The 27,457-nt window shown below is 41.4% G+C and overlaps 1 protein-coding gene and 1 long non-coding RNA gene across 3 annotated transcripts in view; one reads left to right on the top strand and one right to left on the bottom strand.

Annotated features, from left to right (window-relative positions):
* LOC310845116 overlaps positions 1-17,221 on the bottom strand; it is a 579,409-nt gene extending 562,188 nt beyond the window's left edge. The window contains exon 1 of the long non-coding RNA XR_014564471.1: positions 17,133-17,221. This is a non-coding gene — a long non-coding RNA (uncharacterized lncRNA). The remainder of the gene's footprint in view (positions 1-17,132) is intronic.
* Positions 168-27,457, top strand: part of PPP4R4 (protein phosphatase 4 regulatory subunit 4) — a 79,881-nt gene continuing 52,591 nt past the window's right edge. For both annotated transcript variants that reach the window (XM_083732758.1, XM_083732759.1), the window contains exons 1-2: positions 168-2,460; positions 3,427-3,500. In XM_083732758.1, coding sequence (XP_083588884.1) covers positions 2,341-2,460; positions 3,427-3,500 — 194 coding nt within the window. In that variant the 5' untranslated portion in view covers positions 168-2,340. The remainder of the gene's footprint in view (positions 2,461-3,426; positions 3,501-27,457) is intronic.

Genomic DNA, 27,457 nt, shown 5'->3' with positions numbered 1-27,457 from the left:
CTTGGTGGACCAGAAACTTAACATAAGCCAACAGTGTGATGCCGCCGCCGCCGCCGCCGCCGCAGCAGCAAAAAGCTAATGCTATTCTAGGCTGCATCAACAGTAGTGTCCAGATTGAGGGAAATAATAATACTACACTATTCTGCCTTGCTGCGTTTTTTTTTGTTTTGGCAGGGGAGGCCCAAGAGCATAAGGATGCCCTGTTGGATCAGGCCAGTGGCCTATATTTTGATTACATATTTTGTTCTGTGAACTGCCCTGAGACCTCTGGGTATAGGGCGGTATATGAATTCAATAAAGAAGAAGATCTGGTCCAGCCTCCTGTTTTCACAGCGCCCAACCAGACGTCCCAATGGGAAGCAGGGCCAATACATTTTGGCACCTGAGGCAAACCATTGTGAGTCCTGTTGTACAGGTGGCATGGTGGTGTGCGCATGTTGTGCATGGGGGCAGATTTGGCTTTCAGAGAGTGCGCTGCTGTCGCTGTGTCAGCTGGTGATGCGTTCCTTGGAGGCCAGGTCTGCTGCCCCTTGCCCTCCTGAAGCCATCACCTCACCTTGTCTTACAGGTGGGCCGGCCCTTGGTCCCTGAGCACGTAACCACCACCCCTCCCGAGGGGGAAGAGGGCAGCCAACCAACGGCCAGCAGCCGTGGATTAAAAACGCCGTTTTATCCTTCACCACCTGAAGTGGGGCAAAGGGGTTGACAGTGCGCGTAGCAGGCGGCGGCGGCTAGTTTCCTCACGAGGCGGGCCCATGTGGCAAACGGGAATGTCAAATTTACCTCAGGGAGAGGGGTGGGAAACAACAAATTAAGCCGAAACGGAGCCTTGCCCCGTCATATATAATATAATACTGTATATATGATGTGCCTGGACCGTCTTTCCGGGCGCGTTGCGATATTGGCGCGCTCGGGTCGGCCCTTTTTGCCCCACCGGGGCCTCTGTAGCGGCTTCGTTGCCCTGGCGACGGGCTCGGCGCTGCCACACTGCCCGCGGAGGCGAAGGCGGCTCCGGCTCCCTCGCCCCTCGGGCTCCTCGAGTCGCGGGGGAGGGAGCGCGGCGCCTCTGGGAGCTGCAGGGCGAGGGAAAGCAGGCAGCCCGCCTGGGCCCATGAAGCCGCGTCTCTCGGAAGGGCCCTGAGTGGCCCAGCATCTCCCGGGGTTGGCATCCGGCCTTCCCGGCTTGGCGCTCTCTTGTCTCTCTCCGCTCGCGGAGCCCCATCCTGGCCCGTCACCAAGAGGGGGGCGGGGGAATCGCTGCGCTTCGGGGGCGGCGGGAAGGCAGGAGAGCCGCTCCTTTGGCGGGGGTGGGAACGCACCGCACTCTCGGGCTTATATATATGATAGAGTCGCTGCGTTTCCCTCCGTAAGCGCCCCACCACCACCAATCCATCTTTCCCGCTATAGATCTTGTCATTCGCCCACCTCCCCGTTCTACCACCCAAACCACCCAGTTCCCCCCGGGAAGCTTCTCCCCTGTTCTTGGAGCATCTAGGAAACGGCGCCTGCCCTCCCTAACCAACCCTTCTTCTTGCGGGGGTGCAGGTCCCTCTAATCCGCACGCCCCCTAAATTCGCATTTAAAATACAAACCGATAATCCCTTTGCACTCGTTCGGGGAAGAAGTTGTCGATTTCTCCTCCGCCCCCCCCCCCACTGCAAAACCCTCTTCAGTGTTAGCTTTCAGGTGGGCACCTGCCCCCATCTGGAGCAGGGGGTCCCAAGATCTGCCTCCTTTCCTGAGCCAAAGAGGAGAAAAGTTGCAGCCTCAGACCCGCCTCCGTCCCCCACCCCCACGCCTTACATTTCCACCCTTAGCGCCCCCACCAAAAAGAGAGAGGGAGAGAAAAGCAAGCAGGAGCGAAGTGAAAGGAGGGCGTGCGTATATGCGTATGTGTGGTGGAGGAGGAGGAAGGGAGATGTTGGTGTCTCCTTCTCCCTGGAAACGCTGGAGGGACTGAGGCGAAAGTGAAGCAGCAGGAGTGAAAGTTTCCTTGCCGGAGCCTGGGCTGAGTCGCGAGTGATGCTCTTGGAGCAGCAACGGCGGCGGGCTGTGCTGGTGCCGCATTGTGTTTGCTGAGGCTCCTCCTGGGCGGTGGGGGCTCAGTAGCGTCCTACGAAGAGGAGGAGGAGGAGGAAGCAGCAAGAGCAGCAGCAGCAGAGCAGCCTCTACTCGCCCACCTCCACCAGTGCATCCTTTTAAGACGAGAAGAGGGTGTTTGTTGCCTGCTTGCTCTCTCCTCTCTCTCTCCCACCCTCTCTCCCTCTCTCTGGCCTCAGTGCAATGTGAAGCTTGCACACAACCCTGGTTTTGTCAAAGACTGGAGCTCCAACCTAGTACATGCATCCGATAATCATCTTCTCCTACAAAATGGATTTTAGCCAGAACAATCTATTTGGTTATATAGAAGATCTGCAGGAACTTACTATTATTGAAAGGCCAGTACGCAGGAGTCTAAAGGTATACCTCTCTCTCTCTCTCTATATATATATATTTAAAACTGTACTTTCTAATCAAACTGCAGTTATTTCAGATTGGAATCTATTAAATAAATGGTGCTACTATCTGCTATATGCAGGCTCAGCTTGTTTTACAATGAAGAGATAGTTTGCACAGATAAGGGCATTAAATCATGTCATCCGACAGTAGAATTATTTCAGAAATGGGGTTTTAAGTGTGAGGTGGGGGGAGAAATACTAGATATAAACTGCTTTAACTTGAATTAGGTTTTGTGATTATATAATTTGGGATCTTTTCCCATTCCTTGCTTTCAGGATGTAGTTTAATAAATGGTGTGGGGGAGGGACTATTCCTGATTTTTAAAAAGTGCACTACCTAATTTTTGAAATATTACCAGAGATTCTGAGTATTAAAAACCAAAGGCCTCAAAACCCTGGAACTGTTTATAGACTTCCAGGAGACTGTTCCAGAGAAAGTGAGTTAAAAATTACAGCCTGACATTCTGATTCAGAAACTGAGGAAGGGGACAGCTATAGACCACATGTTTTGCATGCACAAAATCCTAGCTTCAGTTCTTACTGTCTCTAGTTAGCAGGGTCAGGAAAGACCCTTACCTAAGAGCTTGGAAAGCAGATGCTAGTTGGTATAGATCATATTGAGCTAAATGGATCAATGGTCTGACTCATACAAGACAGCTTCATAACCAATTAAGCAGGAGCACTTAAATTCATTTTCCATTGGCATCTTTTTTAATTTCATGTACTCTGATTTAACTTATTTGTGTTTCGAGCTGTACAACATAATTAACAGCATCATCCTAGGCATAGTCACTCAGGAATAAGTTACAGTGATCTCAATGATTAAGTATATTTATATACTGTAAACTTGGGGTGGAAGTAGTTGTTAACAGATTCAAGCATGGACTTGAGATGTTAATTATGTTAATTTGTGTTTCACACTTGACAGACACCAGAAGAAATAGAGAGATTGACAGTTGATGAAGAACTCAATGATATTGAAAGGGCTGTATATCTACTCAGGTATTTCTTCAGATAATGTTGTAGAGGGTTTTTTAATGTTACTTTTTATCTAAATGTTTCCATCTCCATGCTTCATGGGGGTTTTTTAAGGTTTTTTTTTTAAAAAAAATTGGTTTGGAATAACACCATGGAAGAAAGTTTAAAATGTGTGATGATAGCATTTTATTTATTAAATTTGTATAAGGCCCTTCATGCACGTAGTAGCATGAGGAAACGATGGGCATGCACAGATGCTTAGCTACTTTCTATTAAGTTGGCTTCTTTCTACTATGGTCCTTCCCTCTGATGAGTTGGACTGCTATTGTTTTTCTTTTTGAGGGTCACCAAATTGTGTGGTGGTATTAATAAGATTTCACATTGACTAACTCCATAGTACAACTTAATGTTTTAAAGTTGTTTTAAAACAACTGTTGTGTAGCACCTGAGAAATGCAGAGATGCAGATAACATTGACACAATCATATCTGGTACCCTTCCCCACCCAGTCTGCTTGAAATGCTTACTTAAAAGATGTTTAACTGCCTTGAACATTAACTGTCCGAAACATGGGCTTCCTTTGACTTTCATGTAGATATCATCTTTGAAGGAGGTGCTGTTCTGAAAGATTTTCATTTAAACTTGCATTTTTATACAATGCTCACTAATTGAAGTGCCAGCTGTAAGCTTCCTTTCAGTTTGATCAGTTATTTTTAGAGTGTTCCAGAGCCATGTTTGTCTCGGTCTTTAAAATGTGCTCTGCTAATATAATCTATTTGTCACTTTTTAAGCCAGCATTTTTATTTGCCACTTAAGCTTCTGATAATACTTCCTATCTGGCAATAGCCATCATCTTGCTCTGTTTTTTGTTTTTGTTTTTTAATTATCTAACTCACATGTGATTTGGAAGTACTTGCTTGAATTCACCATTTACCTTTTTCAGTGTTATCAATAGTATACTGTTCATGCAGATATTGGGTTCCATAGCTCTGGGTGACCTTTGCATTGTTTGGAGACATAAAATAATTTTGTACAAGGCTACTACCTCCACCTCATGAATATTGTTCCTCCAGTCTGCAAACCACCTCATATTTAATCACTTGCCTGGTCAACTTAGATGAAAAGGAATTGGATACAGGAAAGTGAATGGACAGACAGAGGATGGATGGAACACTCCATTGCTGCTGCTCCAACCTCTCTTAGCAGACTACAAACCTTTTAGGAGGCTAGTAACTTGGGGGGGGGGGGCTGTTTAAAAAGATATGGTAAATAATGAAAAAATGTTCTTGCACCATAGTTTGTTATTTTTCAAATGGGAGCCACATCTCATTTCCTTGGGCAGCCAAAAGAAACTGACCTCCACACAATCCAATATTTATGTGTCTTGACTGGGTAAGCAGAGATTGGACCAATGTCTGCTCACCAATCACTGTAGTAGAGGCCACTCTGGTGGCTGTCATTGGTGATTCTATGCCTACCCTTAGCGTTTGCACAGTCTGATGATGCAAGGCAGGTTTCTGCCACTTTTTGGCCTCACATGAATAGAACATGTTGCAAGCTGTCAAAGATGGAGAAAGAGAATAATGCAATTGTATTGGAAGGTTGCAGGCCTCAAATATTTTTTTGAAACAAAAAAGTTTCATTAAGATAAGATTTTATAATTGCTGATGTAGCTAGATAATTGCTAAGATATGATATATTTAACAGTTCTTAAGAGTTTAAGAGGATTCTTAACTGGTTTTGTATTCTTCTTGACACCCCCCCTTTACTATACAGTGGCCCAGTTCACCTGTCATAGTATACTCTAGTTCATGGTTTACTATGAATGCACTGAGTTGAGCTGTTTCTCCGCTCTTTGATCACACTGGGGAGAAACAAACTATGACCTCTAGTTTAGTGTTACAACAGTTACGTCTGATCCTGTTTTGTTCCAACAAACCTTGGTCCCTGTTTTGATTGTAACGTTAAGCCAAATGTCATGGCTTGTTTCTTCCTGGCATGAGCTGGGAAGAGGGTGGGGCAAAACCGGAGCAATTTGCTTGTGCACAGTAAGCCATGGTTTATGGCTTATGACATGAGAATAAGGTCAATTTGTAGTCTCGTGTTGGTGGAACACAAATTCTTTCGAGTGTTCCTTTCCTCTGGTTTGGCTTTTAATTGTTTTCTTTTTGAGACATATGGTGAAATAAATAGTGTTGAGTGTCATCAGTGTTGCAACACTAGTATGCTTTTCTTGTTTGGGTAGTCTAGTTGTTCCTTGGTGCATTCCCGCCGCCCCCCCTTGCCCCGGCCAGTGATGCCAACCTCAACTCCTAGTTTTTTCTGTACATTCAGTGGCACATAGAATACTTCTTCCTGATTGACCACACTTTTCAGAACAGGCTTTTCTGTAACAACTGCAACAAAATGGGTTGTGTTTTTCCCCCTATAGACTAGTTTTGTTTGTTTGCTTGTTGTTTTTTGTAATTCTATTTTCTTCCAGTTAGACATTTATTGTCATATTTCTGGCTGAACATGACCAGCATGCTGTTGGCTTGACTGATATGTGTTCTTTCTTTATTTTTTTGCTGTATGATTCTCTCCTTGAATCTCTAGCATTATTACATAACTTTTGGACATTATTTCATTATGGGCTGGTTCACACTGTTCCCCAGAACACAGGCTCTACTTGTAGTAGGGTGCAGGGATGAGCTTTGGGCAGACATTTCCTCCTTGCCTCTGTCTTGCACATAGGCTTTTTAGAATCTTTTCTAGAATCATGGAATTGTAGAGTTGCAAGGGACTGCAAGGGTCATCTAGTCCAACCCCTTGCAATGCAGAAATCTCAGCTAAAGCATCTATGGCAGATGACCATCCCACCTCTGCTTAAAAACCTCCAAGGAAGGAGAGCCCACAACCTCCTGAGGTTGTCTGTTCCACTGTCAAACAGCTCTTGCTGTCAAGAAAGTTATTCCTGATTTTTAGTTGGAATATCTTTTCTTGTAATTTGAGGCCATTGGTTTGAGTCCTATCCCCCAGAGCAGGAGAAAATAAGCTTGCTCCACATATTGTTGTATGCATGTAGTTCTTGTCCCCTTTTTGCAGCACATAGGACTACTTTTGTAGAAAGTTTTTGTTAATTGTAGTGTGCAAATCTGCGAATTGACCCAGGGTGAACAGGTTGCTGCCACTGTGTGCTGTATCAAATAGCAGAGCTTTCTCTCTTTCTTTCTTTCTTTCTTTCTTTCTTTCTTTCTTTCTTTCTTTCTTTCTTTCTTTCTTTGCCTTGCAAGTGAAACCTGCCTTATTAGGACAATTGACCTTCAAACTTTGCTAGTTTCCATTTTATTTTGAAATCTGAAGATTTTTGTGTGAAATGTGTAAAAATGAGTGTGCTTTTTGAATCTGGATTGTAGGGGGAAATGTGTTGAAGGTAACCTTAAAAAAAATATATGACAAGTTGTGCCCCAGACAACATGGGAATAATCAAACCATGGTCAAACCATGGAACTTTATATTACTCTGATTTCATGTTTTGTACCAGAGAAATAGGAATAGCATTGAGATACTCAATGACCTGTTCATTCCAGGATCCCATCTCTAACAAAGCCACTTACTTGGTCACCTGTGCCAAGTAAGAATTGCTCCAAGAGATCAGAAGTTCTTACACAGCCACCAGTCAGCCTCATGGGTGTGGGTAGGGGGAGGCACCTGTCCCCCCTAAATCAGTGGAAATCAATGCATATCTTAGGTTCTGCCCCCTTAACAAAAGCCTGCATCCCCAACAAAAATCCTAGCTACACCCATGGTCACCCACTTCTCCTTGCACTTGGAAATACTTTTATTAGAAACAACACAGAAAGCATACACAGGGTATACAAAATGCACAAAGGTATACACAGGGTATACAAAATGTACAAATTGACAGCCAAAATGTTAAGGAAAATTAATTTGAAATATCCAAATTGGGGGGTTGGATGGAAGAGAGAAAAATCTTATATGAAAACGAATCTGTAATAATAATAAAAAGACAGCTATTTCTAAAATATATTCCTGAGAGCATTGCAGACATTATTAATTATTTTACATTTTATTTATTAAATTTATACCGCCCTTCACCTGAAGATCACAGGGCGGTTCACAACACAAAAAGGCAAAATACATAGTAAAGCAAAAGCAAAAACAAACCAATAATACCCCTCTCTCAAACACATTTAAAAGGTCGCTGAATGTTACTTAGCCAAAGAACTGGTTATAGAGAAATGTTTTCGCCTGGTGCCTAAAGATAGTTAATGAACTTGCCCTGGGATATTTCAATTGGAATACTTTTTGCCCTATTCTTTTTGTGCCAAAATTTGGCAATCTTTCCCTAGTTTGCCCCAAAAGAAAGCATTGTGCTTGTGTGTCCTGCCTTTGCAGTTTATTTGCACATGATCAACACATACCAAATTTTCTTGCAAGTTAAGGTGACTTCTGATTTTCCCATTTTTGTCCAGCATTTTGCTTGTCCTGCTTACTCCTTGCAGTTTCTCCTAGTTCATACTTATAGCTTACTGCTATCCTTTTTGCCTTTTTTCTTTAACCGATCAAAATATGTTCATAATAGTAGCTATACAGTGGTACCTCTGGTTAAGAACTTAATTTGTTCTGGAGGTCCATTCTAAACCTGAAACTGTTCTTAACATGAGGTACCACTTAAGCTAATGGGGCCTCCTGCTGCCCCCGCACCGCTGCCACACAATTTCTGTTCTCATCCTGCAGCAAAGTTCTTAACCCAAAGTACTATTTCTGGGTTAGTGGAGTCTGTAACTGAAGCGTCTGTAACTTGAAGTGTCTGTAACCCGAGGTACCACTGTATATACTCAAAATGTTCTCACATACTCTTGTCATGCTTTCATCACCTCTGTGGGGTAGATCAGTGTTATTATCCCCATGCATAATACTAGGGATAGGAATGGGGACAGAAACGGAGATAATATTGGCAACTGAGCTGAGATTTGAATGTGGAACTTTCTGATTCATTGCTTAGTCACTGTGCTATACAAGTGCTGTACTTCATTTTAGGCTTTATTATCCGCCTCTGAAAAGCAGTTCAACATGCAATTGCATTCAACCCTTATGATTACTAATGTTACATGTTACAATGATGTGAGCATGTGGTAAGTCTAAATATCATTTCCCCCCCAGTACAGAAGTTCTTACAAGGGAAAGTACACAGACTATGATATTTTCCTGTTGTTCTTGAATTTGACTTCCGCTGCTTTTGCTTTGTTATCCTGTTCCATATGTATTTGGAAAAGCCACTTTAGCCTCTCAGACCACCTAATTAGAACATAAGCTCTAATAGGTCTTGCCTCTTGGGGTTTAGCTTCTGACTTGGGAGAGCCTCAGGACATTACTTTTTGATGCTCAATACTCCTCCGCCTCCTTTATTGCATTCTCCCCTCCCCTTTAAAACCAAGGCCTTACACTTTCAAAGAATAACATAACCAATGGGTATTATGTATTCTTATTAAAGATTGGGGGAGAAACTGTTTGCTGCTCATTATCCTTGTGAGGAGTCATTAGAGCTGCCACTCATGGTAAAAATGAAGAAGAATCTTAACGTGCGCATTTATCTAGTCATACATTTTATTGCCTAGGATCATGCCATTCATCTCATGTACCAAATGGTCCAAATATGTAAGCCAAATTTCTTCTCTCAACCCTTCAGTGAGGAAGGATCTTGTTCCTCATGCACTTTGAGGCTTTCGTTTGAAGAGAAAATGTGATCACCTGAGGGAAGCGGATGGGGGTGGGGATCTTGGCAAGGGAAGCCTCGTTACTCTTTCACAAAGGTAGCTTTCATGAATGGTTGTGTGTAACAAGTGCTGTCAGGGTTTCTACGGCAATTACAGAGTATTCATCAAAGCTGGAAAAGTTTTACGTACAAGGGAAAGGATCCAGGAGAAGGGCGCAAATGGAAAACAGGGACCAACTATTCCTGATAGCCAGCCTAGTTGCCCCAGAGTAAGACAATGGACAGAGGGTGCAGTTCCTCTTTAAGAGGTGGCATTCAAAAACATGTACAATCTTGATGCTGAACCAAATGTATTGAATTTAGAAGCACATATAGATATGCCTTTGCATGGCATTTGGAAATGCATTTATGGCAGAAATAGCACATGTGTTGCAAAATACCCACTGCAGCACTTCTGGAAGTTTGTAATGCTGGCTATCGAGCTGTCAATATTTTTGTCCCTTGGGTCACCTTCTCGCAGATTCTACCAGATCTTGAGTTTGTAATAAGTCAGGGACAGCCTTTCATTTGAAACACCCATGATATTTTATGTTTGTTGTAATTGTAACTTCTTGCACTGAAGAGAAATTAATTATTGCTTCAGAACAAATACACTTGAACCAGAGAAGGGGGAGGAGAGAGTGAAGGACCCATATGGATGCCACGTACACAATACTGAAAGTATTAGTTATGCTGTCATGCAGGCATTCAGATGAAATAGTTAGCTCTGGGAGGAAGAGCAGAGAAAATGTTGCTTGTACTGATGCAGCCGAGCTTTTGGATCAGGAAGCTTTGCACTGATATCAAGCAATGGATGAGTCACTGGCTCAGCGTTGCTTGTCCTGAAATTCCACTGATAATTGTAAACAGTAAAATCCTTCCTATTGTTTTCATTAAGTATCTGTTTCAAGATTATGGCGTGCAGTGAGATGTTGCTACTTCTTCCAGTTTAAGTAGTAGTGGGGTGTGTATGTGTATGTGTACATGAACACAAATGCACACATGGGACCTACAGCAAAATATTGCATTGTAAAGTGTTCGTGTTCAGGATGCCAGCCAGCCAGATTTTTCAGGATACTTCATTCTGGCATCACTGAGCCCTGAATTTCTAACCACACTCTTAAAAGACACTCAGTATTTTGTGGACATTGAGCATGCTAAATTTGGATGTTTCTCCCACCCCCAGGGCCTCCTCACCCTAATTTTTAAAGATTACATCCTCAGTCTTGAGGCTCCCCAAGCCTGGTGCTTCCTCCATCCTATGTGTGAATGGTGCCATTTTGGCTACGTGAGGCTTGACACTTGGCGAATGAGTTCATTATCATTCTGTGTGGGATGCTTTTGTATATATATTTGTATTTTGGTCCATGAGAAGAAAAAACAAGTAGGGGAAATAATATATGGATAGATAAGAATAGAAAATTATTCTGCATGTTGAGTATATTGTTTTTATATAGGTTTATTCTTATCTCCTTTTATTTGTGATTCACAGGTGGAAAACTGTTTTAGCAGCACATTAAGTACCCTTTTAATGTCACCCTCACTTGTGATGTGCTTATTTTTTTTTTAAAAAAAAACATTTTGTTTAACATGTCTCTACTACTAGTCAAACTATTAATTTTTTTGCATATAATGTAAATCTAATAGGTTTTATGGTGGTCAGGGCAATGCTTCCTTATTCTCCTGATATCTCTAAAATTTAAGATGCTGGGGGGTAGCAATGAATGATAGGAGAAGCAGAACTCTGCTAGTACCTTTGGTTTTTGTATACCGTTGGACTGATCCACCAAGAGTATTATATTTTCTTTTTTCATATATTTTTAAGTGTGCAGTTCAGCTCTTGGGCATTCCTTAATGCTCATCCTTAACTGTTACACTGTAGATGTTTTTGTACTGTGATTTTCTTTTCCAGCTGTGGAAGGATGTTAATTCTCTTACTGGAAGTTTTACCAGCTGAGCCCTGTCCCTGTGTGTGTCATTAAGATACACATAAAGAAATAAAACACAGCAATCTTAATTTTGGAAAATGGTGAATTACAATAAAATGCAGTAAAACTGACAGTTAAGTTAGAAGGTGAAACCATTTTGTTGGCTGAGATCAGAATACTGGAATTTTAGTGTATGAAAGTGGTGAGGGGCCCTGATCCAGAGAAAATTAGTTACACCAAGAGTTCCACTGAAATCAAGAAAATGTTGGTAGTAACTCACTTAAGTCTCACTGATTTCAACATCATTCTAGATTCAGGTAGGTAGCCGTGTTGGTCTGACGCAGTCAAAATAAATTAAATTAAAAAATTAAAAAATTGTCCAGTAGCACCTTAGAGACCAACTAAGTTTGTTCTGGGTATAAGCTTTCATGTGCATGCACGCTTCTTCAGATACACCTGAAAAAATCATTTTTTTTATTGATTTAAACATGGCTTAGGCAAGGATCTGTTCCAGGATATGCATGACTGTGTAAAAATTAAGTTCCAAAAATTATAAACTAGATATTTGTTTCATTAATTATTTGAGTGTGTGTATGCCAACCTAGCAGTTTGAAAGCAAAAGTGCAAGTAGATAAATAGGTACCACTCCGGCGCGAAGGTAAACAGCGTTTCCATGCGCTGCTCTGGTTTGCCAGAAGCGGCTTAGTCATGCTGGCCACATGACCCGGAAGCTGTACGCCGTCTCCCTCGGCCAATAAAGCAAGATGAGCGCCGCAACTCCAGAGTTGGCCACAACTGGACCTAATGGTCAGGGGTCCCTTTACCTTTACCTTTATGATCTACACATATGAAACCTTTCCAGTGGCTTAAATGAGACCTGGGCCTATTCAGTAAATAACCCCTTTTTTCATTGCTGTGTTAATATAAGTGCAGCACCTTTTAAAAAGCTGAGTATGAATCAGCTGTGGCAAGAAAGCAAAGTCACCTTAAGTGATTCATTCATGCTGTAAGAAAGCTGTCTCTGATCTATGGCTAACACCTAATAAGAAAGAAAACATGGCAGCTTAGCTTGATATGGTGTAGCTGTTACTTCTGAGAACCTGATCCTGGGCAATGGAGACAGTTCAAAAGGCTGAAATAATGTGGGTGGGGAGGGGATCCTAAACTTAACTAGTGATCCCATTATTTAGCTAAGGTCCAGAAAAGTGGCAACTCAGAGAATGGGAGGACAATAAGACATTAAAATGGTCCTGTCATGTGGTATTTTGGGAAGAACTGAGAGAATGGTGCTCTTTGACTTTGTCAGAAGGTAGCAGACGTTATCAACAGTTAATTTTTTGATAAATAAAAGCACACACAGAGACATGAAATAGCTAATGTTTGGAATAGGCTCAAAATATTCTGTAACTTGAACGTCTTCATTTGAGGAGAGCATGGAGCAGGGTGTGTGTATGTGGCCTGAGTAGGGGTGTGGCTTGGGAAAGAGGCCTGAAGAGTTTTTTGAGAGCTGAAGGGCCACATTCAGTCCCTGGTCCTGAGGTTTCTTACCAATGTTTTTGAAAATCCTTAAAGAAGTTGCACCAGTTTACATCACTTTAAATTAAGATTTGAGTCATGAACATACATGCTTTCAGTGTTGAAGATTTAAATGAACAAATTGTCTTCCCAAGAATTTGGATTGTGTGAAACTTTGCAAAGTTTGGCATGCAGGGAAGTACGGTGTGGTTGTTTCATCATAGTATTCATTTACATTAACCTCACTCATATTGAATGAACTACAGATCATTCCACTTTAGGCAGATTTTGTGATAATCATTTGTGAAGTAATCACATGGCAGCTTCACCAGCTACTACAGTTTGCTTGGATCTAGTCAACCCATATTTGTAAGATGACAAAGCAGTGCACATAAACTTTCTATCTTTGTACCATTCTACTGCACATAAGGGTGATGTGGAAAAAGTAAGATGTTGATAAAAGCAGATGCAAGTTTGCTGTATGTTGGTTTGTACAATTATAGCACAATCTGTGCATGCTGTTAGATCAGCTTGTTGGATATAAAATGGTTTCTTAAAATTATTCCCTCACGGTGACATAAAACGTGCAATTTTGTGGATTGCACATTTATCTGAAATACGACACACACAGCAGTGATTTATTCATACTTTTGCCTCTGCTGTACGTCACGCCTGAATCACAGTTTCCCCCGTAACAGTATAAGCAGGACAACTCAGGCCAAGCAATTTGAGGTACACAAAGTGCACCATTAAAATGCATTGCCCTAGCTGGAGCATTCCCTTCTTTGAAGTGCTGACCCATCTTTAACGGAGTTGTCAGGTTTGCATGTGCAGACTATGTTCATGAAAGAGTCCCATGTGTACTTGAAAAGGCTCTGAGTCGCAGAGCTCTTGATTAGTGTGCATGATTCCAACTGTAAATAGTTGTGTGCTGGTCCCGGGGGTAAGGTACCGTGGGCGTAAGCAGAGTCCACACGAAGAGGGGCGAGGTCCGAGGCGGAGAGCCGGGCGGGGAACAGGAACGCTGGAACAGGAGACCGAGCAGGGAACAGGAACACCGGATGATCAGGAACAGGAGGCCGAGCAGGGAACAGGAGTACCGGATGGTCAGGAACAGGAGGCCGAGCAGGGGTCAGGAACACAGGAAGGTCCGAAGCCAACAACGACGTTGCTCCCGCAACCTGGGACCGGGCTGACTAGGCTTTTATCCTCTTCTAAGGCCGGGGGCGGTCTCGGCCCCCAGGAGCCCCGCCTCCTCTGGCCTTAAGGCGAGCACTCCTCCTGGGAGCAACCAGTTCCCTTCGCCTCTCTGCCCTAAGCCTCTGCAGATCAGGAGAGGCCGAAGGGTTACTGGGCCCTGGAGGAGGCTCACCTGACGCCGCTGAGTCCTCAAGCACCTCTGGGGCCAGAAGGGTTTCACCTGGGGCCAGCTCCTGGTGCTCTGCCACAGGTGCAGGCTCTTCAGCATCTAGGCCTTGCCCCAGTTCAGCCGGCCCTGGAGGCGGGGACTTCTGTGCAGGCTGGGATTCCTCTGGTTCATCCTCTGAATCAGAATCCCAGGCCATCACAAGTTGCCAGCTTCTCATTCTTGTGTCCATCTGTCATTCCACCTGGAGATCTCAAGCTGCTGCTTCTCCACTGGTGATGGTGGGGGTGGGCAGGGTGCCCACAGGTGTGTTTGTATGTGTGTGTGTGTTGTAAACTGCTTAGAGATTCTGTTTGCATTCAGGCAGTATGTAAATTTTGTACATTATCACAAACCTAGCCTACTCTAGATACGCCTTTCACATTGATCTGCAGACAGCTCCATTCATGATAGCATTTTATACCTCAGTGGAACTTTTGCAGGCAAAAACTGTAGGACATGATGGAACAATAAATGTTACATTGTATTATCCAGTAGTGCTGCATCTCATGACCAAGATCCTCCTATGTTTACCTGCAAGCAAATTCCCCACAATGTTTATTAATAGATTAATCAGTGTAGGTTCTACCTCTTTTATTGCTTCTTGTACAGTGGGGCTGAGGGAATTGATGAATTGGGGTGGGGGCTTTAATTATTACATTTCTTTTTTATTTTATTTTACAGCAAACTTTATAAAAGAAAGAAAAAGTGATGAAAGGAATAAATCATTAAAGCCTCATCAGGAGTTGAAGATAACCAAGGGGTATTAATTGCTATTCTCACATGGAACAGGAAGCAATAAAATGAGAAGACCCTACAAGCAGGAAGCTTTTAGTTAAGGCCTAGAAGCTTCACTAGTGTAGATCGTATTACCGTATTGTATTATCAGCCACCTTGTGAAGTAAGTAGGTTAAGGACCAGTGCCTGATTCAAGGTCACAATTGAGTGTGGTTTTGAATTCTGACTTTCCTGGTCCAAGTCCAGCACTATGTTTGCTATACAATGGTACCTCAGGTTAAGAACTTAATTCGTTCTAGAGGTCCGTTCCTAACCTGAAACTGTTCTCAACCTGAGGTACCACTTTAGCTCAGGTGGCCTCCTGATGCTGCCATGCTGCCGGAGCACGATTTCTGTTCTCATCCTGAAGCAAAGTTCTTAACCCAAAGTACTATTTCTGGGTTAGCGGAGTCTGTAACCTGAAGCGTATGTAACCTGAAGCGTCTGTAACCTGAAGCGTCTGTAATCCGAGGTACCACTGTACTGGCTTTCAGAATATTTAAAACATGAGATCTCCCTCCCTTACCTGTAGTTCAAAGGGGTACAATCCAGGAAGTTCTGCAGTGTGTGCTATTTTTGCATGTTTGACTCTTTAGAACTTTTCTTATTACGATTGCATGTATGTTCCAGGTATCGTACCTATTGCCCATGACCTTATCCTACATTAATTTAGTGGAAGGTCCAAGTAGTGTCTAAAAACTTAGAACTGTATGCACAGTTAGGGTCCTTTCCTTTTTGAGGACACCTGATAATGCAGAGAGAGACTACACAAGTGCAAGTTGTAAACTTGTAGGCTTTATCCTTACCTTCTCCTGAATATGGAGATCAAAAGGAGGGATGGTGCATCCTTTTCCTTCCATTTAATGTGTGAAAAGGGCTTCTAGCTTCAAAGTCATGAGCGGAAGGATGAACACCCACACAAGCTTGTTGGTGATTTCCAATTACTTCTTCAGTAAGAAGGAAACAGCATGTCAGCTTGCCATTAAGGAAATGCTTTCCACTATTTCTAGTACTGTGTAGCTAAAGCTTTTCTAGACGGGAGATATATTTCCTTATGTTTATAGCATTTCTTTAATTTTAAGATTGTGAGTGGGGGAGTTTTCTGTTGGCAAACAGCAATTAAAGCTTGAACTTGGTGAAATAAACTCTGAAAAAGAAAGAAAGAGGTTACCGGCATACACTTGATTTGGCAATGTCTCAAAATAGCCATTTGTCTGAATTATTCCATTCTTGCTGGCAGTTCTTTCGTCAGAAAACAAAGGAATAAGAAACTTGGATTGAACAAGCTGATCTTGGTAAACAAGGTTACTATGATACATAGCTACAGTAGCATGCAGCCAATTCTTGTTTTTATTTAATCATAGTTAAACAACAGTGGGCTAATCATGTTGACTATCTAATGGTAAATTAAATAAACCATTGAAATGTAAGGACTGCCTTCTTTAAAACAGAAGTAGTAGGAAACCTGTGTAGAATTAGCCCATTAAATAATTCAGACACAAGCTTTGTGGCAGGTAAAGGCCAGTTTGTAACTAGATATCTTAATGAGAACAGCAGCAAATTAAACTAAGTGTATAGAGTGTGTTAGTTTTGGTTCCAGACAAAGAGACAGAGAATGTAAGTAAGGTGAGATCTTTTGTTCTAAAGGTCTTCTAGCTGTCGAAGTGGGAGGTGGACTTTCCCAGCAAGGTGTGGAGAGTTGCCAGATTGGCTTCAGATTTCTTTTTTTTTATTGACATGAACAACTTAAAAAACAACAACAATCAAAGCTTAATAAAACATTAGAAGTTCATAACGGGTAAAAAATAAAGAAGAAGAAGAAGCTTGTAAAAAGCCCAATTCCCAAAGCCTTGCGAATAGTAGTGGTGATATTAATATAAAAATAGTAACAACAACACCTTTTCACCTGTGTCTCTGAAAGAAGACACGTGAGTCCGACAAATGGGCTTCCCAGGCTCCCTCCCTCAGTGTCTCACTTGGGCCAAGTCAGACAAACAGAAATGATGAGATTCTTCTTTTGGGCTTTGTGTTTTCACTACAGCACCATTAGTGCATACTATCATTTACAGAGTACAGTGGTACCTCAGGTTAAGAACTTAATTCGTTCTGGAGGTCTGTTCTTAACCTGAAACTGTTCTTAACCTGAAGCACCACTTTAGCTAATGGGGCCTCGTGCCGCGCCGCATCCTGAAGCAAAGTTCATAACCCGAGGTAATATATCTGGGTTAGCGGAGTCTGTAACCTGAAGTGTATGTAACCTGAAGCATATGCAACCCGACGTACCACTGTATCATAAACCTAGCAACTCCCCTATGAGGAAAGATTACACTGTTTGGGGTTTTTAAGTTTAGGAAAAAGGTGATGTTTGTTTTTATATGAGGAGGTGCTCATTTATGCCACCAGACACCCACAACGAGAAGAGCTGCATGGTGTGCTATTTCTGCACATTTTAAATGGCTGCTGTCCTCCTGCCAGTCTGTTTACCTGGGGCCAAGTGTGAACTGTGTCAGAGGAATAGTATGGGCTCCGCTCTTTCCTGGGCTCAAACTATCCTAGGGAGACTCACTGTATGAAAAGTTCTGTTTTGTAAAACGATATTGAGGAAAGAGTGAATTGGGTTAAGACCTTAATAGACATTGTAGATTGCTATAGCACCTGTGGCCTGGTTAAATAACACAGCAAGCCTACCCCACCTTCTTTGTCCAGTTTATGTAGATTGCAGTTTGGTGCTTGCAGGAGTATTATGGCATTGTGTAAACAATGGGTGAAATGTGACTAGCACCTGCTTTCCATTGCTCAGAATGTTCTAAGATGCTTGTAGACCGATAATTTCTTGAGTGTTAGGTATGCCTGCTCAGATTGCCATGAACTCAAAAACTTATGTTGACCCCTGTATTGATCTCTGCTAGCCATAACAGACTGGGGATAAGTGGAATTAATGTAGGCAGCACAAGGGGGGTGGTGGAGATTATTGTGCAATTGCTCCATGCTAGTTGGAACTTTTTTCCTGGCACCTTTTACTGGTTTTCAGGTTCAGGCCTGGGAATTTCCTATCCACAGAAATGGGGGGGGGGGGACATCTTTGGAGAACCTCTGATAGAGCATGCAGTATTGGGCAAGATGGACTAATGGTCGAGTGTGTGTGTGTGTGTGCGTGCGTGCGTGCGTTTCTGCTTGCTCACATAAGCACATGTGCCCCACCCAATATCTCAGATTCATATTTTCATATAACAGAAAACACATTTTTCTTCTGCTTAAAATGTTTCCTTTATCAGATGAAATAAGACTGTACCTGTATTATTATTATTATTATTCATATGCATATCTTCTATGGGTGTTTCTAATCTCTTTGTGTAGAGAATGTAAGCACAATCAGAAGTGGCAACTATGCCCAAAGCAATGTCAAACTTGTAACATTGTAATCTCCTAAAATTTTGATAACAAAATGCTAACAACAGATTAGTAACAATTCACACTGGTTGAAACTGATGTTATAACTCTCTGCTATCAGCACTGAAATTGGCAGTTGGGTTGCTGCCACAAAGGCAATGATATGTATCTGCAGTTCTTTTTTGTCTTGGCAACTAGTGCACTCTGGAGATGGAGAACTGAAAACCTGGAAGGGAAGTTGATGTTGACTAATCACTGATGCCATATGCTGAGTCTTCTCAGCTAATGGGTGAATGAATATTAGACATATCATGTCTTAAAGAATGTGGTTCTTAAATTCTAATAGGTGAAACAAAGAGGATAGTAGCAATGATTATTCAAAGAACATGGTATCATTGAAGAGGTTGTACATAAAGTACAGTAAACCCCAGCACTCCCAATTCAATTTCTATAATAGCTCTTGATATTGTTACAGGCTGCTACAATCTTTGTCAACTGGTGTGAGATTCCAGGGGTCTTGGCACTCAGCCAGGTTTGTGGTTCCTTCAGAAATTAGGCACAGCAGACACTGCAGTGTCTTTATGAAATATGGTCTTTATGAAATATCTTTATCTAAGATTTAGTAAAAATCTTAAACAGCAAAAAAGCCTCATAGCAATATATACACATGAGAGGGTAAGCTAAAGGGTCTTTGCCACAACTGGGTGCTTGCTGGAGACTCACATGATGTGATTCTCAGTTTTGTGAAAGTGTCTAACATATGTTCAACTCCTGGGCTACTGCAGTGGTTAGAAATTCGGTAGAGTGTCAGCCGGGGCATGGATATCATATACCATACTTTTCTGTGTATAAGATGAGCATTTTTTATTAAAAAATTATGTCCAAAATTGGGTGTCTTCTTATACATGAATAGTGCATATTTGGAAGTTGGGATTGGTTTGTGTCACGAGCCGGAAATTGTCAAGCGGATATTTGGCATGTTATTGGTGTCTGTGACAAGGGCTGTTGTTGACTGGCTGTCACTGCAGCTCTAGGGCGGGTGATTGGCGGCTTCTGGTGTTGTGGGGACAGACGATAGGTGGCCTTTGTGACGTGTGCAAGTGGTAGCGTAGGCCAGGCGAGTGAGTGATTTTTGACAATTCCTCCTAAAAAAAGCTGAACAACTTTTGGCCACCCCCCAAAAAGCTCAACAACTCAGGCCAATCTCCCCCCATTTTCTTAATTTTGTGTCCCCAAAAATAGGGGGCATCTTATACACGGGGGCATCACGGAAAAATAGTATGTTAAGTATGGTACGGTAGTATGTTAAGAATTGGAATGATTAACCTAAGGAAGAGGAATTGTGGCGGGAGGAAAGATGCTTTAAAAGTGGTTGTGGGCCTTATCAAGCATTGGAGAGTAATATTCTACATACTTTCAGCAAAACATTTCCTTTGAAGACAGTAGGACACTCTGGATCCCTTGCCCTGCGTTTTACCTTTCATTTATTGTTCATTGCCACAAGAACATAAGCAGAGCCTTTCTGGATCAGAGTATCCATTTAGCTCAGCATTTCAATTGAAACACTACTCTGACCTGAAAACCAAAGCAGGCAAACAGTGAGCACAGTCATGCTTTTGATTTGTACAAGAGATTTCTTTTTTTAAGTACAGAAGGAGCCCATTGTGCTAATTTCAAAGCTGTTTCTTCAAAAGAAGTCTTCACCTGTTCTTGAAGTCTCTAGTTTTTCTTTGTAATATAGCCAGACATTTTCACACATTTGTGGTTTGACTTCCATAAGTATTCATATCCACATTAGTTCTTAAACCTGGCTATTAGTTTATGTTCCTGGATGAGCTTCCACCACTTTTGGTTTATCCACTTGACCCTTTGTGGTGATCATTGTAGCCTCTGTGTTGTTTTACAGTGGATGTGAATCAGAGTAAGTGTTTTGTATAGGAAAAATTCATAATACGAATCAGTATGAAGCATTGTAGCTTGACACCATTGGTACAAACTGAATGGAACAAATAAATGTCCATCTTTTGCTATTCTTGCCATTTGCATTTTGCAGTCACAAGTGATTGACCTGGTAGGAAAGAATTTGATCATGTTTAATACTTTGTTCATAGCTATGTGAATTAAATAAACTAGATATGAAATGTACATTATGACTCAAATGCATCTAGTTGTCCAAAAACTTTTCTGTTGTGTAATCTGCTGAATCACCATTAGCAAGCTACAGTGTCTGTGCATTTGAGCCATTATTTGCAAAAAAAACCCAAAAAACAAAAACAGAACCACTAGTTGCTGATATCATGGAGCAAAGCTAAGTTTTCATCAGTGTCAGATATCCGAAGGAAAGATATGCTTGCTTTATTTAACCATGACCTTCCTAATACCTTTTAGAATTTAATGAGAACTTATAAGCTGCTTCCTATATTAGTTTCCAAACCAGAGTAAGTAAACAGAAATATAGAGCTTGTTCCAGTTGAACATAGGCACAGTGCATGGATATATGCAGAAGAGTCCTAGTGGCCTTATTCCTTGTTTTCCTACCAATGTGAGAGTGTTAAGTTGAATAGCAGGGAAAAGGAGATTTATACATGTGTTTTGTTTCCCATGAGTTACTTGTGCTCCAGAGCATAAAAACCTCCATATGTGTGTGCTATGCTTGTCCTGGACTGAATCCATAATATCAGGGGAAACTTACTGCAATCTGGGCTTCCCAACACATATATCCCTTAACAGCGCAGACATTTATACTGATTTATTGTACTGATGGTTATTAGTGTGTTTATGTACTCCTGTATTGCAGCTTATGTATTGTGCCCCACCCAGACCTCTGATGAAGGCTGTACATATAACTACAAATATCTATGTATTTAACCCAAATACTATTTGGGCAAAATAACTTGGTGATGCATTTGTATACATTTCCCTTAATTAAAATTCATACTGTGTAGTGTGTGTGTGTGTGTGTGTGTGTGTGTGACTTCATATGCCTCATATCTGTATGCACTGTTGGTGTGTGAGCATCTACTCTTGGGTTTTCATTTATTTCTGCAGCAGAGTTCTTTTTACATAAAAGTTTCCCTGCACCTTCTACTTCTTTACAGCAGCAGCAGCATTCCAGCTATCTCTTAGTGAAATTCCCATTACAGTCATACCTCGGGTTACAGATGCTTCAGGTTGCGTTTTTTCGGGTTACGGACCTGCTGAAACCCCGAAGTACCGGAACAGGTTACTTCTGGGTTTCGGCGGCCGTGCATGCACAGAAGCGCCAAATCACAACCCGCGTGTGCGCAGATGCAGCGCTGCGGGTTGGAAACGCTGTGGGTTGTGAACGTGTCTCCCGCATTGATCACATTCGCAGCCCGAGCATCCACTGTACAGGAATAAACACCATTTGGCTCAGAGTCTTTATTATTTGCAAAACTTTACATTGGTCATCAATAAAGAACAAAACAAATAAAGAAACATAATCTTTTCCTCCTTTTAGCCATCCGGCCAGAGACCTAATGCTGACTCACTCACATACTTGTTTACACTGACCCCAACTTAGTTGATCTCATGCCCTGATAAGGACACCTGTTCCTGGGGAAATTTTCCGTTGCCTAGCAACTTGTTCAAGGCCATATACAAGTTTCTTCTAGAATATTCCAACAGCCCTCCTGACTTGAAATTCTGCCGTGAACACCTGGTATTCTCCCCCCTCCTTTTATTCAGTAAGTCCCAATACCATAGTCAGCATTTGAAATTTTACAGCAGTCAAATGCTTTGTAAAAATATCTGTAGTCATAAGCTCTGTGGAACAATATCTGAGCTTGAGCCACACTTTAAAAATGCAATATTTCACATGTGCGTAGAGTATATCTAAGTGTTTTGTTTTAGGTAGTATCTGGGTTAGCGGAGTCTATAACCTGAAGTGTATGTAACCTGAAGCATATGTAACCTGAGGTATCGCTGTATGATAAATGGTTCCTTTAAGGTATCTTAAAACACGTTTCATTGCATTCCAATATTGTTGTGTTGGCTTGGACATTTTTCTGCTAAGTATGTCAGTTGCATTTGATATGTTAGGCCTGGATATGTTTGCTAAATAAAGCAAACTTCCAATTACACTTCTGTATTTGTCAATATCCTCAAATTCTTTTTCATCATCTTGCTTTTAATATTCTAGAGTCATTGGAGTAGCAACTGGATTACAATTCTCCATGCCATTTGACTCCAGCAGAGCCTGAATTTTACTACTTGGGCTAATCAGAAAAGAGCCTGATTCATCTCTGTCTATTTGCATGCCTAGGTAATTTGCCTGTAATCTGTTAGAAGTTAGATTTTTCTATTTTACCTTATCCAGTCAGCTGTTCCAACTAGTAAGAGCTCACAAGCTGGGTGGTTAATAAATAAAAAAGGAGACGACAATCAAGCAAGTCAACATTATTCTAGAAAAGAACACAATATGTATTACAGTGTCCCTTTACCCTTTGGGTCTGAAAATTTTAAAGTACAGTTGTACCTTGGTTTTCGAACAGCTTAGTTCTCAAACGTTTTAGCTCCCAGTTTGCGAACTATTTTTGGAAGCCAGACGTCCAGTGGGGATTCTGCAGCTTCAAATTGGCTACAGGAGCTTCCTGCAGCCAATCAGAAGCCGTGCTTTGGTTTCCAAACGTTTTGGAAGTTGAACGGACTTCCAGAATTGATTCTGTTTGACTTCCAAGGTACGACTCTATTGTAAATTGATCTTGATTTTCTTGTTTTATCTATTTGTACACCACTTTGTTGTTGTTGCTGATGATGATACAATAAAGTGGTGCACAATTTTTTATGAAATACAGTGGTACTTCGAGTTAAGTACTTAATTCGTTCCGGAGGTCTGTAAATAACGTGAAACTGTTCTTAACCTGAAGCACCACGTTAGCTAATGGGGTCTCCTGCTGCCGGCACGCCGCCGGAGCCCGATTTCTGTTCTTATCCTGAAGCAAAGTTCTTAACCTGAAGCACTATTTCTGGCTTAGTGGAGTGTGTAACCTGAAGCGTATGTAACCTGAAGCGTATGTAACCCGAGGTAACCACCAGCCATTATTGTTGAGAAGGCAGTTCTAGATGAATTCTGTCTCTAGTATATTTAACTGTCCAATCCCTGACCCACTGACCAAGTTTATATAGCATGTTAAACTTTAGTGAAATGTGCAGAAGCAAGAAGGAGTTACCACGAGCCTTAGTCTCTTGTGGTCCCCCTCGCTTTTATCCTCCAGACAGAAGGAAGACTTCAGTTGGCTTTTGCTTTGCTGAATCTTGCCTTCCTTTGTCCTGTGCATCACAGCTTGTGGTTTATAATAAATTCTGGTTAATTTAACAACCCACGGTTCAAAGTTTACTTGTTTTGAAACTGAGCTTCTTATATGCCCAGTTGACAAAACAAGCTGAGATCTGGGGAAAGTGGTCTGTGTGTGTGTGTTGGGAAGCTGTTGAAGTCCTCTTCCTGGCTACCTGGTTGGAGGCTTGTACTGATTCCTTCCATACCATGCACATTTCACTGGATGCCAAGTTGTACCCTAGCCTGTTTTGTAATATAGGTTTAACAGTTGTTGATGTAGGTCTGACTGTATATAAATTTAAATCTCCCATTGGTCAGTGGGAAAGAAAATCAAGGGGTAGTCACTAACAAGTTGTGCCATCAACTGAGATCTAACCATGGACGGAAGGAGTATTGGGTATGACACATGTGTGCTCCTCTCCTGTGCTGCCCATGACCCATCTATGTTTCTGCCCTGTTTTGCCTTGCATATATGTTTGGTGGTGGAGCCGCTCAGCCAGCAGAACGACTCTGCTAGCATATATATAACTGTGGTGTCATATCTTGTATTCCTCTAGTGCAGGGTTTCCCAAATTTCAGTCTCCAGCTGGTTTTGGACTACAGTTCCCACCATCCCTGACCACTGGTCCTGTTAGTTAGGGATGATGGGAGTGGTAGTCCAAAAACAGCTGGAGACCTAAGTTTGGGAAACACTGCAAGTGTATTGGGGCTTCTGCCAAATCCTAAAACCTTCTGGATCAGTGGTTCTTGAGAAGCTGTACCTCATGTCATGCACTCAGCTGATTAAATTATTGTTTCTTTGCATATGAGTAGAAACAATAGTTCTGAAGCAAAAATTATACTTTCTTTTTAGGACTTCTGAGTAGACTTGGCAAGGATTGTTTGAGCCCTAACAAAGATGATTGATTGGTTGTGCCCATGTTTTGGAAGAAAATAGGTTTTTAAAGTTGGTATTGGTCACGGGGACTTGCTTGATGCTAAAGACAGTTTCCTAAATATATCTTGAGTTGGAGGATCACGGTTAATATGCACACTTGAGTTGCATGAAATCCGTAATTTGCATATCTTTCTCAGGAATATGCAAGTTCCTGTTCTGTGAACACCTTGTACTAATTTTATCGCACTCTGATAGTAGTAACCTTTAATTGTGAAAAGCTTTCAGTAACTCATGGAAATTTTTACTATGTGGGTCAGAATATTGAGTGCTAATAATTCGTGGTGAATTTGGGCTCCATTTTATCTTGAGGTTTCTTATTTAAGTAAGTCACATATTTAAATGTATCTTTTAAATCACAAGGGATTAGGAGCTTGCTTTTTATATTTTATCTATAACAATAGTGAACTGAATCCTTATGAAGTCTGAATGGCCCTATCCATCAACAAGAGGGAGGTGTCAGCATAAGAGGGAGGTATCAAAGGTTTGCAGAAGTACAAAAAACCACATGCACAACCCTTTAGAAAAAGGCCCAAAATGGTGGAGGATGTGAAAGACAGCCCAGTGAGGACTAACCATGCTTAGCGGGCTTAAGATGGTAGTGAAATGAAGTATCCTGCAAAAGGGCATGAACATTTCTTGCTGAACAGGAGCACTCCAAACCACAACATTTTGTTGCCATTCCTACGTGTATTAACTCAACATAAATATTAAAACCTTGACAGATTGAGCTCTGTAGCTAAATGAGACTCTGGTTATTATGATTTGTGGAATTGTTGTATTTTAAATTGATTTTATCTTATATTTCTGCATTGTTTGTCCTTTTTTGTACATCATTTTGGAATTTCTTCATATGTTAAAGCAGTTTATATATATTTTAACACAAATAATCATACTGTTGTTGTCAGGATTCCAATGAGCTTTCAGGTTGTTCAAAAGTTATTTGGAAGACTGCAAAGAATATATATTGCCCCCAGCCATGTGAAATGAGTTTTTGATATACTGTGGAGAGTCTTGTCATTTCTATCCTTTGTCCCACTATGTTTCATGATGCGCAGCTTGAACAGATTAGGGCCCACTGAATTCAACTGGAGTTGCTCCCAAGTAATTTAAGAACTGCAGCCTTACTATTTCTGAGGGATGCATCCAAAACTGTTAATGGATCTGCTTATCCACTTAGTAATGGTGATAAGAAAGCTTTCTAAATATGTTTCTGAAGGCAAGGCATTGAGATAAGCTCATATTCAGAGTTTGCATCAGTCATTATCTTGAAGTCTATTTAAGCAGAACGCTCTGCCTTGACTTCAGAAACATAGTGCTAGAGCAGGATCCTCCAGCTTCTACAACCTTCAGCATGCTTTAGACTAGCTAGAAAAGTTGAGCTTTGTATTTATTGGGCACAATCTATTCCTGTGTGTGTGTGTAGGGGAGGAATCAATAACGTACATGTAGATCTCGCAGCCTACTCCTTTACAGACCAATAGCAGAAGCATACCCATGACTACTGGATTGTTCTGTCTAGGAGGTTTTTACATGGAAATAGCTGGAGCAGAACTTGTCCAACTGTGCAGATCTTCCTACTGGAATCAAAGAGTGTAGATATTGTGCAGTCTTGTATGTATATAACAGCACAAAAGGTAACACCCAACTCTGCCATTCCGCTAGCAGAGCAGATTTCCACTTCAACAATGCATAGTTAACTTGGTAACCCCCACTTAAGTTGCAATAAGACATACAAGCAAGGCAAACATTCCCATAATATATACAAGCATTCTAGGACTATAGTTCAGTCTTTTTCACAGGCTCCATCAACAGTCTTAAGGGAGCCCCAAGGTTGGTAAAAGTTATTTAGGGGGCTTGGCACACATTCCCCAAAATGCCTAAGAGGACAGACTGTAGTCTGTAGCCACAGGATACTGACTTAGTGTTGCCATTGGGCTTTTTTTGTAGTTGGTGGGGTGATGACAAACTACCTGTGTGGAAGCTGGGAATGGGATGAAGCTGGGAATGGGATGAAGCGCTGAAATCCTGAGCAACAGCATTGAGCGCTGCAACATTTTGTTGCAGCACCTGCTTGTTTGTAATCTAATATCACAATATACATAGCTTAACTTCTATAGAAAAAAATTGAAAATGTAGAAATGCTTTTCCCTGCATGAAAACCTTAGCATTGTGAAGTTTGTTCACACAATGGCAGAATAGTTAAGTTGACTTTAAGTTTTGGGAGAGCTTTCCTGTGGTTAGTGCTTTTAATAAAATGACAGTTTCTAGACAATGCTGAATTTGCAGCAACCCCTGATTGAAATAAAAAGTTTGTATGTGTATTTTGATGCATCTTACAGTGTTAAAACTGCTGGAGTGACCACAATATGATAGATGGTTTTAATTCAGAATCGCTAAAGAGCAGAGGATCACCAATTCTGCTATTTCAGTAGAAATAAAAGAAAAATCTTCCACAGTTGGAAAATTACAGCTTGTGTAGGTGTTAAAAACCCTCTGCTTCTCATTTTAAATTGACAGCAAGCCAGCCACTTGGAGCTTTTTTTTTTTTAAAAAAAAGGAAAGGCCTCATTTTTCTTTAGAATTGCATATCATCACACCACTTTTTTGCGTTAACATTCAGTTTACACAAATGCTGGCTTCCTCTTTGTGCCAAAATGAACAAATTTCTTCCCATCCCCCCCCCCCGCCACATCATTTTATTGGTTAAGTTCACGGAAAAGGATTCACATATATGTGTTTATTATAGTATAGCATGTTAACGTGTGATGAAGGTTTTTGTTTTTTTAAAAGCAGGATTAATATGAAAAAGATTTATCTAGTACAGAATTAAGAACTTCCCATAAAGACAAATCTTGGAAGCAATTCAAAACTTTGCTATAGTTTGAGAGACTGACACTGTGTACTTAACATTTCCATCTGGACCCTTTTATTTTTTAAAATTTGTGTGAATTTATTAACAGAAACATGAACATG

The sequence above is a fragment of the Podarcis gaigeae genome (genome assembly GCF_964106915.1).
Source record: "Podarcis gaigeae genome assembly, chromosome: 1".
Taxonomy (NCBI): Eukaryota; Metazoa; Chordata; class Lepidosauria; order Squamata; family Lacertidae; genus Podarcis; species Podarcis gaigeae.
This window is presented reverse-complemented; position numbering and strand designations above follow the sequence as displayed.